The sequence below is a fragment of the Haplochromis burtoni genome, unplaced genomic scaffold (genome assembly GCF_018398535.1).
Source record: "Haplochromis burtoni strain Fernald_Lab_line unplaced genomic scaffold, NCSU_Asbu1 Contig_35, whole genome shotgun sequence".
In the NCBI taxonomy this organism is placed as follows: domain Eukaryota; kingdom Metazoa; phylum Chordata; class Actinopteri; order Cichliformes; family Cichlidae; genus Haplochromis; species Haplochromis burtoni.
The window spans coordinates 223516-238570 of NW_024582396.1; the positions used below are offsets into that span (position 1 = coordinate 223516).

General features: G+C 44.6%; 1 protein-coding gene across 1 annotated transcript in view; it reads left to right on the forward strand.

The window, feature by feature from the left end:
* The window catches only part of maml3 (mastermind-like transcriptional coactivator 3), a 130811-nt gene that overhangs the window by 107558 nt on the left and 8198 nt on the right, over nt 1–15055 (forward strand). Inside the window, exon 4 of the mRNA XM_005919144.3 lies at nt 13637–13882. Coding sequence (XP_005919206.2) covers nt 13637–13882 — 246 coding nt within the window. The remainder of the gene's footprint in view (nt 1–13636; nt 13883–15055) is intronic.

Here is a 15055-nt window from a genome sequence, read left to right on the forward strand (position 1 = left end):
AGAAAGTAATATTTAGTTGTTGGCCTGATTCATCGCTTCTTCTGTGTTGCAGGTGATTCCTACGATAGAAATATATGCTAAGAATTGAACCGATGGAGAGATTTAGTGCACGTACATAACTGTAGGTGTAAGCGTAGCAGCCACAGACAGCACAGTATAGATTGCCTATAAGCCCACAGCTATAGAAGACGATCTCACTGGAATATGGTAGGATAGAAGGTGGGGGCAGTTAAAGGGGTGGAGGAATCAAGATGGAGGGAAGGTGAAGTGGATTGAAGCAGAAGGAAGGATGTGAAGTCGAGAGGAGGAGAGAAAAAAGCGCCTGAAGAAACACAGGAAGGGAGAGAGAAGGAGAAACTGAGGAAGAATGACAGAGGGAAGGAGGGAAGGGGAACCCATTGCCCTGAGACTAAAGCAGAGTGAAAAAGAGTGAAAAGAGAAGGAGAGCGCAGAAGAGTGATAGCCTTACAGCAGCACCTAATGGCTTCTCTGGAGAGAGGGAGAAAGAGAGAGGGATGGGAGGAGAAGGCATAATGAGGGGGCTATGACAGAGGCAGAGATAGATTTAGAGAGGTAGATGGAGAGAGAGACAAAGAGAGGTGGAGGTTACACGGCCGCTCAGTAAAGATGGAGTCAAAGAAAACAGGAGAAGAGAGTGAAAAGCGGTAAATGGTGAAAGGGAGGAGAGGGTGGAGACGAGGGAGGTGAATGATGGCCGCTGAGGTGGGGGGGAGGGATGGATACAGCCGCTAAATGAGCAACAGTGGGAATAAAGATGGATGAGCGTGGACGAAGAAAAACAAATGTGAAACAGGTAGAAAAACAAATGAAAGCGTGAAAGAATGAGGCGGGTGCAAACAAAGCAGGGCGGAGGAATAAATGGGAAGATGGATGGAGCTGAAGGGGTGGATGGAGAACAAGGGGGAGGGAGGAAATGGTGGCATGGGGTGGAGGAGTGAAGAAAAAAAGTGGAAAAGCAATCAGATGAAGAAGAGATTGAGAGAATGGAAGACAGAGCTGGTGTGACAGCAGAGGAGGAAATTGAAGAGGAGGCTGTTGAGTGAGAGATGGAGGATGCTGTACGGATAAAAAGGCAGTTTACTGTCACAACGAGGGGGAGGAGAGGGGAGGGGAGGTAGACGGAGAAGGGAGGATGGACGGATGCGTGGAACGTATCTTCACCTCCGTTAACAGCCGTGTAATAGCACTGATCACAGCTGTGAATAATTCAAAACCTCTAGTTGGGAATTCTCTCAGGGAAGAGACGGAGCAGTCGCCGTGGCGATATCACACGTACCCGCACGCCTTTGAGACGCACGCTCGTGTTTGTGTGTGTGCACAACGCATGTCGTGATATAGACGAGTGAAGAGAAGAGACAGAGCGGTCCGCCTGCTGCAGCTCAAAGTCGTCCCTCAGATGTTCCATTCTCAGCCGCCATGATTAGATTACACAGGAACACATCAGTCTTCTCTCTCATAACACACACGCGCTGACATCGCTCAATCACTCACACACACACCGTCAGATCCCAGCTTCCCTCTCGTCTGCCTCCCCGTTTTGTCTTTAAGGTCTCCATGGCGACCGTTTCCAAGGTGATTTACTGTAGCACCTGGTCCCTCTCAGGGTGGTACACTCGCCTGCTCGCCTCAATCACTCCCCGGCCACCAATGATCTCATCCCTCCGCTCTCCTCCTCTTCTTCTTCCTCTCCTCCTGCCGTGTTGTCGCAGACGTGATTTACACCCGTCTTCTGTCCTCCCGCCGCTCGTCATGTTCAGCCGTCCGTGACCGTTTATTCACCTTATATAAAGCATCAGGATGATATAGAGGTGGTAATAAAGGTATTCATAAGAAGGAGGTCATTAGATTAGCTTATGAAATGCTTTACAAGGTTCAACAAACATTAGTGATTAATAGTGTTGAACCAGACGCTTAATTGATTAGGGATGATTAACAGAAAATTTATAATCACCCTAAGCTCAGCGAGGAAGATGTGAGGGAGTCCTGGCCTGGGTTTGAACCGACACTGTCTAACCGCGGAGCCACGAGCAGCAGGAACTCCTTCGCGTCGATGGTTTTAGCTGTTTAGGTCCTTTTTAAAGGTACATCAGTCAGCCACAACACTAAAACCACCTGCCAAATACTGTGTAGGCCTCGTTTGTGTCACCACAGCAGCTCTGAGCTACATGAGTGTCCTCTGTTGTCTGACACCAGGGCCTTGGCTGGAGATCAGTGCAGATGTGTTCGGTGGGTCGGGTTTCTTCTGGTCCTCCAGGCACTCCGTGAGATTGGGCTGATGGGACTCTGTGGGCTCTTTGTCACATTCTTTTCCACATTTTTGTGACGCTGGGGGAGGACTCTGCCATCTGAGAGTGTTTTTGCAATGAGGGGTGTGCTCAGTGACAGCCTCTCTACCTGTAAGATGGATGGATTTGGAACCCCAAACCGTCCCTAGTTACGCTTCTATTGGTCTGGCTGCTGAGGGACTTCCCATCATGCACTGAGCATTTCTCCTTTACTCCTGTCTTTGTACTCCTGCTTCATCTTTGTCTTTTCTCTCCTACTTTGTCCTTGTCTCTCTATGCTCATCTTTTTGTCTCTCCTCTCTTTCCCCTCAGCTCCTGCTGGTCACAGTAGATGGCTGCCCCTCCTCTGGTCCGACTGGAGGTCTTTTTCTGTTAAAAGGGAGTTCTTCTTCCCTGTTGTCACCATAAAGTGATGGTCACAGCGGGTCATCTGATTTTCTGTGCTCTATCTCTAATATTGCAGGGCTTTTACCTTGCAGTATAAAGCGCCTTGATGCATTTGTTGTTGTGAATTAGCTCTGTGTAAATAAAACTGAATAGAAAGTGTGTGCAATCCGGTCTGCTGTCCTAGCCTCAGGGGGCAGTAAGGAATACTTTGGGGGCTTACAGTGTAGGCGCTGTATATTTGTGTGTTTGGTTTGGACTGTATGATTAGATTAAAAACGCTTATGCATGGAAGTTTATCTGGGACCAGACTCAGATTCCCGCCTTTGTACATTTTGGGTTGCACGTGCTGCTTGTTTTAAATCCCCACACAGGATTTCTACCAGAACAGTTGTGCAGTCTGAGGAAAAAACTGTAATTAATTCAATAACCTGGTTCTTTCCTTTAACAGGCAGTTTTTAGACGACATTTTAAGGTAACAGTAAGCTAAACTTACACACTGGCTAACCTGACAGTAGCTTAAAGAAACATCTTAAAATGTGCTACATTTAAAAGGAAAAAAACCTTCATTTTTAGAGGTTTTCCAACACTCTAGTGGAAACCCTGGCATCCGAACTTCATGGGAATAAGAGTTTCAGTCTAAAGTGTTCATATAATGCATATAATGTTCTCATTTTTAACTGTAATAATAAATGTGAATCAATACAGTTTTTTGTTGTTGTTTTTTTTTTTTGCAGAGATCATAGTTTAAAGAATTTCACGCTACACGACTGCAAACGAGCGTGAAGTGACATTCCAGGCTTGCTGCTGTCTGTGGGTGGCATCCTGTGTCTGCACAGAAATCCCTCGGTTAAACACAGAGCCTCCAAACAGCGTTCATGCTGCAGGGACTCATTTAGTCAAACTGATCCACTCCTGCATGCCTACATGCATTTCACAGCATCGCTGCATGGCATCATGTCGCTTCAGTTATGGTTAAAGGATGATCCCCAAGAAACCCTGTTAACCCAGTCGATTGTTTTTGAGCCTGTGAGGTGAATTTTATGAAGGGGGAAAAAAGGAAAGTGGAAGGTTGAGTGTGTTTCACTTTGACATTGATCTGTAAATTATGTGTGCGTGAGGGTGAGTGTGCGTAGATTCAAAAGATTCCGAAATAGGCCAGTTAGGGTTTAAAGTAGAGAGATGTTAGAGATTAAACAGACCTCTGTGGGGAGCAAAACTCCTCTCCAGCAGTTTAAATATAACTCTCTTCTGGGAGAAACTGAGTAAGTCTACAAGTGTGTGTGCCTGTGTGTGTTTGAGGGGGCCGGGCTGGGTTAGTGGGTTTATGTGTTGTTCTACATGTGAAAAATATGTGGCTAAGAAACTTTGATCTGTCCTTATTGCTCCGTGCATATTTGTATTTGGGGAGCAAATGTGTTTACATATTCGGTTTTATTTTTCCCTGTGGGAGAAAACCTTCATGTTTTAGGATGAAGACTTGTTTTGGGCCAGTTTAAGCTTCCAGGAAATTCATGTAAAGCGATGTAATGCCCTCTGAAGCGATGGAAATGTGACTGTGTGTGTGTGTGTGTGATTCTTGAAGTGATGTCTTCTTTACCTTGGAAGCTGTGGGGATAGTTCAACACTGTAAGGTCTGCCTTCACCATCTGCTTGGTGTTAGTGTGTATGTGGGATTATGTATATGCATGTGAATCACTCAGCAGGAGCTGCATAACATGCATAAAGCTTGCGTTTAACCATAAGCTGCAGTGCACCATCTTTTATTTTTAATCAAATACTTTCTTCACCAAGTCACTGACTTCCTATCTTTGTGCTAAACACATATTTAAAAGCATAGCAAGCTGTCTGTTTGACGACAAGCTAAAGACGACCTTTATAGAAGATTTTATTGATGCAGAAATCGATGTACAGGTGTCAAAAAGTGCAGTTCCACTAATGGCCACACGAGGCTACATGCAAACACAGTCACTCCCTACAGATTCATGTGTTGACATGCCTAACTTTACAACAGAAATAAACGTGTTTATAGCCTGAAATCAAAAAACTGTTTAAGCTTCTGAAGCTAATTCGCTCCTTCAGAACAATTCAAGAGGTTTGGGAGGCTGGAACGTGGAATATTTGAAAATCTCGCATCGAATTAGAACACAGAGGCCAAAGGAAGTCTTTTCTCTGAACAAGCCACAGCAGCTTTGAGAATCAGCTGGAACCAGAGCTTTCTGCCTTGGTTGTGCTGTCAGTGCCTTTTGGAGCATTTTTAATGGGTTCCTGAGAAATAGTTTGGCCTGTGGTACGGTACAGCCCTTCCAAGAGGTTTTTCTTTTAGTTGAATTCGATTCTAGTATTTTAATAGTTTACTGCTTAGCGCTAATTAGCAGAAATTCTTGTATACCGAGCATTAGCTGATACAGCAGCTTAGCATTCCCACCTGTTGTCCAAATATGGTGACTTCTGGCTCCAAAAAAAAAATAAACACTGCAGTTATTAAAAACAGGGAGTTTTCAACATGCAGGGTCCAGAAACTATCGGGTCATGTCATGGTTTCTATGTCCAGTTTTATATGCAGTAAGCATCCTCTGTCCAATTCTGTTTCCATCTTTATCTTTTTCTGTTGTTTATTAGTCTCATATGTGGCTTTCCTCACTCGGCATTGGATTCATTCGACTTAATTGCACTTAATTAGAGTTAATTACTCTTAATTATGTTTGAATTACATAAAAAGTAACAATGTTTTAGTACTGATGAATGGAAATTGATGATGGGTAATAAAAAGCCAAATGACAGTCAAGTTTAAGACAAAGAGTGGGAAAATGAAAACAGTGGATTATAGACTAAATAACGTAATTATTGCTTTTATCCTCAAAAACAAACTCTGGCTTTCAAATTAAAGGAAAATTCTGTCCCCATGTTTTCGCATATTGTGGGAATTTGGGGGTTGACAACACAAAGGAAATTGTGTGCTATAGCCTGTATGTGAGCATACGGTGTCTTCTGCCATCCATTTCACAGCTTTTGAAATATAATCCCTCATGCGTCTGTAGCTGCTGTCTACATCTCCATTCATTCAGGCTGAAACCTTTGAAAATAACAAACTCCACTCCAGCAAACAGGCACATTTGGCAGTCACATTGCCACCTCATTCTTCACGATGCAGTGCTTTTGATTTGCATATTTTGCCACACCTCTCATGCGTCACGGGAGGGGGTCACAGTTTAAGGTCAGCCAGCATGAATCCCAAGGACATTCAGGCATGGATGAGCCCTGGCTGCGAAGGCGCCTTCTGTGACCTTCAGCTGGCTACGGTAACCAGGGACACGGCTTGGATTTGCCCATAAACCTTCACCTGCTGCAGATCTTCTGCTCATCTGAATAGAGACTTGGGGAAAAAATCCGATACATTTCCTGCTCACTGTCTCAGTCTGATTGCAGCTGTAGCCTCTGTAACAGACTAATGAAGCATCTCCTTATCCACCCAACCCTCGCTTTGCATCTCCTCTCTCCTCTTCACACCCTCCCCCTCCTCCTCTTACACAAGCGGGTGACAGATGTGAGCCACTCTGGAGAGCACGCAGACACCCAGCGCTCGGCTGCCAGGCGCCGATGCTCTTATAGGTTGTGTGTGAGTGTGTGTGTGTTTCTTTTGCATAAACTTGTAGTAGTGCTGTAGTAATCTGTCCCTTTTTCTTTGCTTTTCCAGTGTGGGTGCATGTGTTTAGGTGTGTGTGTTATTTCAGTGTAGCAAGTGCAGCCTTTAATCTCACTGCTGTGTGGTCGCAGATGGGATTTTCATCTCAGCTGGAGAGTGGATGTTCATGCCAACAGGGGTATTTCCAGTATTTTCTAAATGGTGTAGAATTGAGGGGGGGCTAGTCCTGTTAGCTCATGAGCAAACTTCCTGCATTCGGAGGCATGGCTGCCGCTTAACAGTATGGCAGCAGATGTTTCAGTAATGAAGCTGAGAAAATGCAGAATTGTTACAACTGTCAATGTGTTTTATTCTACTCAATGGTAGAAGTAGTTGTTTAGCTTAGCTTACTTTAGCTAAATAAAGGGTTTAGAGAATTACAGGAAGTGGACCAAGCCACTGCGGCGCATTTAGGGGGAGTCCATTTTTGTCTAGGATGGACCGTCTCCTAGGCTAGGCGCTTCGCTCATGTCCTATCGGGAGGAGTCCCTGGGGCAGACCAGTGCTCACTGAGTGGAACAGATCTCTCGGTTAGCTTGGGAACACCTTGGTATCCCCCCCGGAAGGGTGAGGAAAGTCTGAGCTTCTCTGCTTAGACTCCTGCCCTCCTGTGAGCTGAACCTAGATAAGAGATAGAAAATGGATGGATCCCTTATCTTCTACTTATCCAAAGTCAGGTCATGGTTGTAGCAAGGCAAACAGGGTATTCCAGATGTCCTTTTTCACAGCAACACTTTGGGATCCCCAGGAAGAACTGCAAAGTGTTCCAGGCCAGATGAAATATATAATCTGTCCCGCAGGTTCTGGGTCTTCCCTTCCCCTCCAAGTTGTATGTACCCAGAAACTCCACAGAGACCCATCCAGGCAACACTCTGATCAAATGCCTGAACCACCTCACCTGTCTCCCAGGAAGGAAACTCTATCCTGAGCCCTTCCAGCTCTCAGAGCATTTCACCTTATCACTAAAGCCTCAGTTATACTTTTCACGTCCACTCGGGTCCAAGTGGGGTAAATTTCATGAACAGTGAACATGAGGGTCCATGTGGATGTCCACCTGCTTGCCTGTTTCAATGATTGCGCAAACTCATCTGTAGAGAATTTATATTACAATGCACCGACTAGGCATGCGCCCCAGGCAGTGGACTTTAAAGAAATATAACAGGAATAACTACTTAGCCATTGGATCTCCAGCCATCCGTGTCCGTAACAGAGTATGATCAAGGCCTAGGGCTGAGCCCAGCCACCCTGTGGAGAAAACCCATTTTAGCTGCTTGTATGCCCAACCTTATTTTTGCGGGCATATCTCACATTTCATGACCACAGGCCAGGGTTCGAGGGTTGGAGGGTTGATCAGCTGATAAATCGAAAGCTTTGCCTGCCTTCCTTCAGCTTCTGCTGTCACAGTGTCCAATTTTCCCCAATGTGGGGGGTCGTTGCTCAAAATAATGCAGTACACATCGATTACTTTTAGAAAATATCATGCTTAACATTACTTAAGTACTCTGTCAAGAAGGTAATTTTTCACTACTGCTTCTGTAACATGGCCTGAAATACGCTGTCACATTATCATACCAGTGAACAATACAAACATGTTAGCACACCAATGCAAATCCCAGTCCTAATGATGACACGCAAAGTCGGTAAAAAAATCAAATCAAAAGCCCAAGAGGTTACCTGTTTTGTTACCTTTTGGAGATGATTCAATTCAAGTTTATTTAAATAGCGCCAAATCACAACAACAGTCGCCTCAAGGCGCTTTATATTGTAAGGTAGACCCTGCAGGCTCTGGCTGCTTGGCTGGAGTCTGCATGCGCTCAGCGTTAAAGTCATTTTGAGTTCTTTATCAGCTTTTATGCAGATGCTCACAAAGAGTTGGTTTTGTGTTAGCAGCAGTGATCTTTAGACAGGATACAGTTTGCTATTGTGTTCTTTCCCTTTCGTGCAATTACAGTTAAGCTACTGTTCATATCTAAATTCCTTAAAAACTGTTGACTGTGACGCCATTTCCCTCCAACCTGCACACAAACTGAAGTCGGATGATTGCAGCACGAGGAAAGAAAATTGCATGTTTGGAGGGGTTTTGTATCTACTTGTCTTGTAGGTGACTGAGGAGCCATAATTGCATCAGATTATTGAGTTTAGGGCAGAAATATCTTACATTACTGCCATATAGAAAAATGTAATGTGATTACCGTAATGTGTTACACACAGTGCTGACTTTTTGTTAAGGGTCAAGTAACTAATGGTAATAGAAAATAAAAATAAAAAAAATCAACTTTTTTTATTTTACTGTAATCATCAGGTCACATGGCAGCAACTGAGTGAATTAGACATGGACAAGATGAAAAGTTGGGGGTGAAAAGGTGATTTAAGTGACATGCATGGTTGTTGGTGCCAGACGGACTGGTCTGAGTACTTCAGACTGCTGATCTACTGGGATTTTCCTGCATATCTATCATTAGGGTTAATAGAGAATGGTAAAACTAAGAAAAAAAACAATCAGCTGCAGTTCTCTGGGTGAAAATGACTTGTTGATGTCCGAGGTCAGACTTTTTGATAGAAAGACAACAGTAACTCCACTCTTTACAACAAAGGTATGCAAGAGAGCATCCATCAAACCTTGAAGGAGATGGGCTACGGCAGCAGAACACTACACCAGGTGCCAATAACAGGAAACTTTGGCTAAAAGATTTGGACAGTAGAAGATTGGGCTCATTAGTACCAAGTGATCATCATTTAAACAGCCAAGGTCTCTCTGGGTGATTTTGCTGACCCATCTTCTGATGGCTGCTTCCAGCGGGGAAAAAACAGGCCATGTCACAAAGTTCAGAACATCTCAAACAGCTTTCTTGAACACTCATTGTTCTGTCTACCTCGTCTCACACACAACCAGTTGGGAAAGATGGCCGCCCCCCTGAGCCTGGTTCTCCCGAAGCTTTCTTCCTTTCAAAAGGGAGTTTTTCCTCCACACTATCGCCAAGTGCTTGTTCAATAGGGAATCATCTGATTGTTGGGTTTTTCTCTCTGTTATTGTAAGGTCAATAAGGGACTGCTGTTTATGAATTGGCGCTATATAAATAAAACTGAATTGAATCGAACTAAATTTTACTCGATGCCCTCCACAGTTACCAGATCTCAATCCAATAGAGCACCTATGGGATGTCGTGGAACGGGAGGTTTGCATCATGGATGCACGGAAGACAAATCTACAGCAACAGAGACCAAAATCTCTGAGGAATATTTCTGGCAACTTGTTGAATCGAAGTCTCAAACAGTTAAGGCAGTTCTGAAGCTAAATAGGGGTCCGATCCAGTACAGCTTTACCGAATGAAGTAGCCCAAAGTGTATTTACCTAAACTAATTAATGCATTATTATCTCTTATAAGTAAAGAGATAAATAAACAATGAAGTGACTAAACCAATGTGAACAGATGCCACTGATATATGGTGTACTCACTCTGTGCACAGAAAATCATGACCCTGAAATAGAGCACCAGACTGCAGTGACTCAATCAGACCCGAACAAACTGGGTGCCAGTCCCTGCATACCAATGCATTCACATAAACACAAATACAGTTAATGCAGCAGACGCATATTTCAGTCTCTCTTATACACGCACACACACACACACACGCACACACACATATTTCCGCTCACTTCATGTGTAATGTAATCACCTAGGCTCTCCATGCCTGCTAACCCAATAAAGCTGACAGTCTCCAACACACACAGTTACATACACACAAACAAACACACACATGCTCCAGAATACATTCAACTCTCTCTTGGTTTCTTCTCCTTTCCGCCTCAGTTTTTCTGCCACTAACTGTCCGACTTACAGGAACTGTTTCAGTTACAAACTTCAGCCTCTGACTGAGCTCTTATTTGTTAGCAGCTAAGCTTCAAGTCACTTTATCCACTGACCCATTTCTGCTGAACAGCTCAGAGTTTGGGGCTGACTCGAGCCGGTCCGAGGTGCCAAAACGAAGCGTCTGGGGGAGAGAGAGTTGGATCGACGGGGCTGACAGAGAAAACAGACACAGAGCGTGCTCTTTCTTACATTATTAACAACGCTCACACGAGAGGACGAAGAGAGTGGAAGATTGGTTGAACACATTAATGCTGCACGGGAGACTCGTTTGTACCCGTGTGTACTGTCTGCTGTTTGTTCGGGTCTGCCCGGTTGTTGCGGAGGGTGACCAGGCGCGGCGGCCATAACCGCTCCTCCGAGCGCCATCTGCTCCACGCTGCAGCAACTGTTGCCAGGGTACCTGCTCTCCTCTCCTCCCCTCCAGCCCACCTTTTACTCCTCCTCCTCTTTTGGCTCATCACCTCCATCGCATCCTCTCGATTTTTCTCCCCAAACAAGATCTACGCTCAAATCCTCCTCCTGTGGTTGTCCTTCTGCTCTCATGCCTCGTTTCTCTCCACACACATGCTCTTTTCTCTTCCCTCCAATTAATTTAATTTGCCTTTTCATTCTGAAGAGGATACCTGCTTTTGATTTAATGAGCTTTATTGGCGTGAGATTTAATTCTTTGTATATTAGCGACGCTCCAGTGAAGTATTAACAGCGCTGAAATAGTACTAATTCTAATTCATTTACTGTGTTTCCATTATCGTGTCTGTCTTCTCCGTTTGTCTTTATTTAACTAGAAGATGTGTCGGAGCTGTGCTTTCTTTAGGAAGATGCCACTGTGCTGCTTTTTCACCACCTCCAGGAAAATCTTTAAGACTTTTTCCTCTCCTCTTTCCTCTCTAACCCGTCTTTCTTCCGTTTTTTCACTCCTTTGCAGTTGTGTGGACATGACTCAGGGCCCCTTCTCTTCAGAGAAGAGATGGAACCAAAGAAAGAGTCGAGAAAAGAGGACTTTGATGGGGCGGGGGGTGTTTAGAGAGAAGGAAAGAAAAGTGGTAGAGTGAGAGAGGGAGAGATCGTAGATCAGAGCCGTCATGATTGAGCCATCTGCTGAGAGGAGGCCAGTGAGACCCGCACACACACGCCTGTGCTTAAAGATCACCACTGCCACCCGCTGGTCATTTCCCAACACTACAGCTCGCCGTCCTTCCCCACTCTCATGCATCGTCTAACTGCTGCGCTGCCATCCGGGCACAAACATGCCATCCAAAGATGAGACACGTAGCTCTGAACATCGATCAGTCTGGTCTGGCTGTCTGGTGAGCCAGTCCTAAGCAGCCGATTCTGTTTGCTCCACAGGGCTTTTTGTGCTCTAATATATGAGGTTTATCTACACGTAACTCCTTTCTAAGAAGAGCCGAGCCTCAATGCGGATTATGAGGCTTTGGCTCTTTCAAAACATATTGAGTATACTGGTGTGTTACTGACGCGAGCCAGCGTTGTGATTTGGTGCTGTAATCCCGCGTTCGCTGTTTCATTCTTGCCCTGCAGTTAAATGTGATTTGTTGTACACTCTTTGTTCCTGTGTGCTGGTGCATTTTTATGCGAGCAAACACTCTTTACTGGCCTGAATCATTCTTTCCTCTCCTCTCAGTCCTCCCCCTTTCTATTGCTGGCAGGCCTAAACAATGTCCACTCTCGTTCAGCTGTCTAACCTTTAATAGATCCATAAACACTCCACTCCCATTGGCCAGAGCAGGCCATTTCATCCTATTAGAGATTAGCATACGCCTGAGTGGAGGAGGAAGTGCTCTTTATATGCTAATGAGGAGATAATGTATGCAGCACAGCGAGGACAAGCCGGTGCCCCCGTTGGGAGGACTCAGGGTGGCCCAGCGTGCTGAATCTTGAGGCAGTCTTGTCTTTATCTTGTTTTTCACTGTCATTCACAGACAGCTGGACTGTGTCTTTGTGAGTTAAAATACATCACAAGGCTCGACTGCAGCGTTATGGCAAAAAAGGACCATGCAAAGCCGGCAGTCTAAATGCCTCCATCTCTGATAGTGTATAAAATATGCCTTCCTTATGTATCTGATCTTATTGTGTGGCATTCACTTGTGATAAAGAGCGATAACAATGACTCGGTGGAGAGGAGATTTTCAGAGTCTGAAATGGTTTTGTTAGATGCCGAGAAGCTCCTTTTTGTTTGGTTTTACGCCTTTAACCGAGCATACATGATTAAAAATGGCTTCAGTGGAATATTTAAACATCTTGGAAAATACATATACTTTGCTTTCTTGCAAAGAGAGTGTTAGCGCTGAGAGTTTTGACCTGTATGGTTTACAATTACACCTTCGCGTGTATTCTTTTGACTCACTTGGCATTGCTAAAGAGAAATTCTTAACAGAAAAACTGTAAGAGTTTGTTTACCATGTGGCTAAATGCTACCTAGCTATACAGCATGTAGTGATTCACTGGTGACCTCGTGGAAGTTCTTTCTTTGCCTTCCCGTCATCGAGTTTCGTGTAATTTCTCCTGATATACTGACAGACAAATAGACAACATACATACAACCTGGTTAGGAATAATATTATTGCAGCTGTAGCTTTATAGAGCTTTAGGGGGCGATCGTGGCTCAAGAGTTGGGAGTTTGCCTTTTAATCGGAAGGTTGCCGGTTCGAGCCCCGGCTTGGACAGTCTCGGTCGTTGTGTTCTTGGGCAAGACACTTCACCCGTTGCCTACTGGTGGTGGTGGTCAGAGGGCCCGGTGGCGCCAGTGTTCAGCAGCCTCACCTCTGTCAGTGCGCCCCAGGGTGGCTGTGGCTACAATGTAGCTGCCATCGCCAGTGTGTGAATGTGTGGATGACTGGATGTGTAAAGCGCTTTGGGGTCCTTAGGGACTAGTAAAGCGCTATATAAATACAGGCCATTTATAGATGCTAGTTGGCTGATTTTTTTTTTAGCTTTTCACACAGAAGGTGGAGCTACAGCCTACTGTTTCCTGTCTTTATTCTATAGACTGTATATAAAAAGTTGCCATAGCTTTTGGATATGAGAAGGTTTATGATGCAGAACCATCATCAACCTGCATTCTTTCTAATGGTCAGCAGGGGTCAAGTCCTTTGACTACCCACTTTACTCTGTGACCTCATTAAATTCATTGTATTTTGTTAATTGTTGTCATTATTAAACTCAAGAAGGGTGACAGAGAAGGGCCTGCTTTAGGGAGGAGCCAACTGATGACATCATAGTGGCTACCTTCACCTCTTATATACAGTCCATGCTTTATCCTAGGCTAAGCCATCTGGCTGCTAGCGTCATATTTAAATGACAGCTGTGCAAGTGTGCTGTGATGTCTTATTAGCGATAGCCCACCTGACCTGCTGCCTTCTTCTTTCTAGGAGCAAGGTGTGGTGGGGATGTCACGACCACCTGGCGCCATACCACCTCCTCACCCCGCTGGCGGCGTTGCCTCTGGGGTGGGCCCCAACCAGGGATCAGGTCCGCCTCCGGTCTACCGGCAGGACGTGATGAAGCAGATGATGGTGATGGAGCAGGAGAAGAGGGCGCAGATGCACATGATGGAGCAGCAGAAACAGCATCTCTTAAGAGAGCAGAGACAGCAGCAGCAACTCTTGGCTGAACAGGTGAGTTTATGTTCATGTCATTCAGTGGGGTGATGATTAAACAGGAAGGAAGGCCTCTGTGACTCATCTGTCACCCATTAAATTATAATTTGTGCGTGTGCGTGTGTGTGTTTGCCTTGTTTGTTCATACATCCATGTAGATTTGTCAGCATCTTCAGCTCAAACAAGAGCAGCTCATCCTCTCTTCTTCCTTACTGTTGTCTGGTTGCATGTATAATTACCCTCAACCAGCCCCCTCTTCACTACTTCCTTTTCATCTCTTCAGTGTGTGTCTGTGTGTGTGTAGATGTGTTTTTGTCACATGCCGCCTGCTGTGATAATATGGTGTTTTCTTTTTATTTCTCTCTCTGTGAGGGAATCAAGTGTTAAAAGAGTTCTGAACTCTGAAGTCACCACCCACTACGAAGGGTTTTAATTGGATCTGCAAAAACATACACAGACACGCAAATATGGGTGCCCAAAAGGAACGCCATCCTGCTGGGATTTAGTGTATGTTGTTAACTGAGTATAAAATGAGCAACCTGTCCATGCATACATTCAGGACCCGCTTTAAAATGTGCTTATTAATGACCAGACCTTTCAGGTTTCTCTTTATACCTGCAGAACAAACTGCGGCTACGTCATTACACTAATCAGTTATGATGCTGTTAATGCAAACGAGCGTCACACAGGTTATGTACGCAAATCTAATCCCGTCAGCATGCATCTTCCTCTCTTCTTCTCTACAAAAACATCTGTTTTAGTACAGTTATACCCAACATCTGCCTAAACCCAAAAGTAAAAACATCTGCCTAAATTCAATTACACCAACATCTGTCGTAACTCAGCTGTATCAGCATCTGTCTTAACTCAACCAACATCTGTCTCAGCTCAGCTGTATCAGCATCTGTCAGAACCTGTCTTGACTTAGCTGTGCCAACATCTGCCTGAACTGGCTGTACCAACATCTATTTTAACTCCACTGTATCAGGTGGCCAACATATAACAAACTCTAGCAACATCTGTCTTAACTTCATTATACCAGCATCTGTGTTAATGCAATTATATCATCCATCTTAACTCAATTGTACCAGTGCCTGTCTTAACTCAGCTGTACCAACATCTGGCTAAACTCAGCTGTAACAACATCTGTGTTAATGCAATTATACCATCTATCTTAACTCAGATATATAT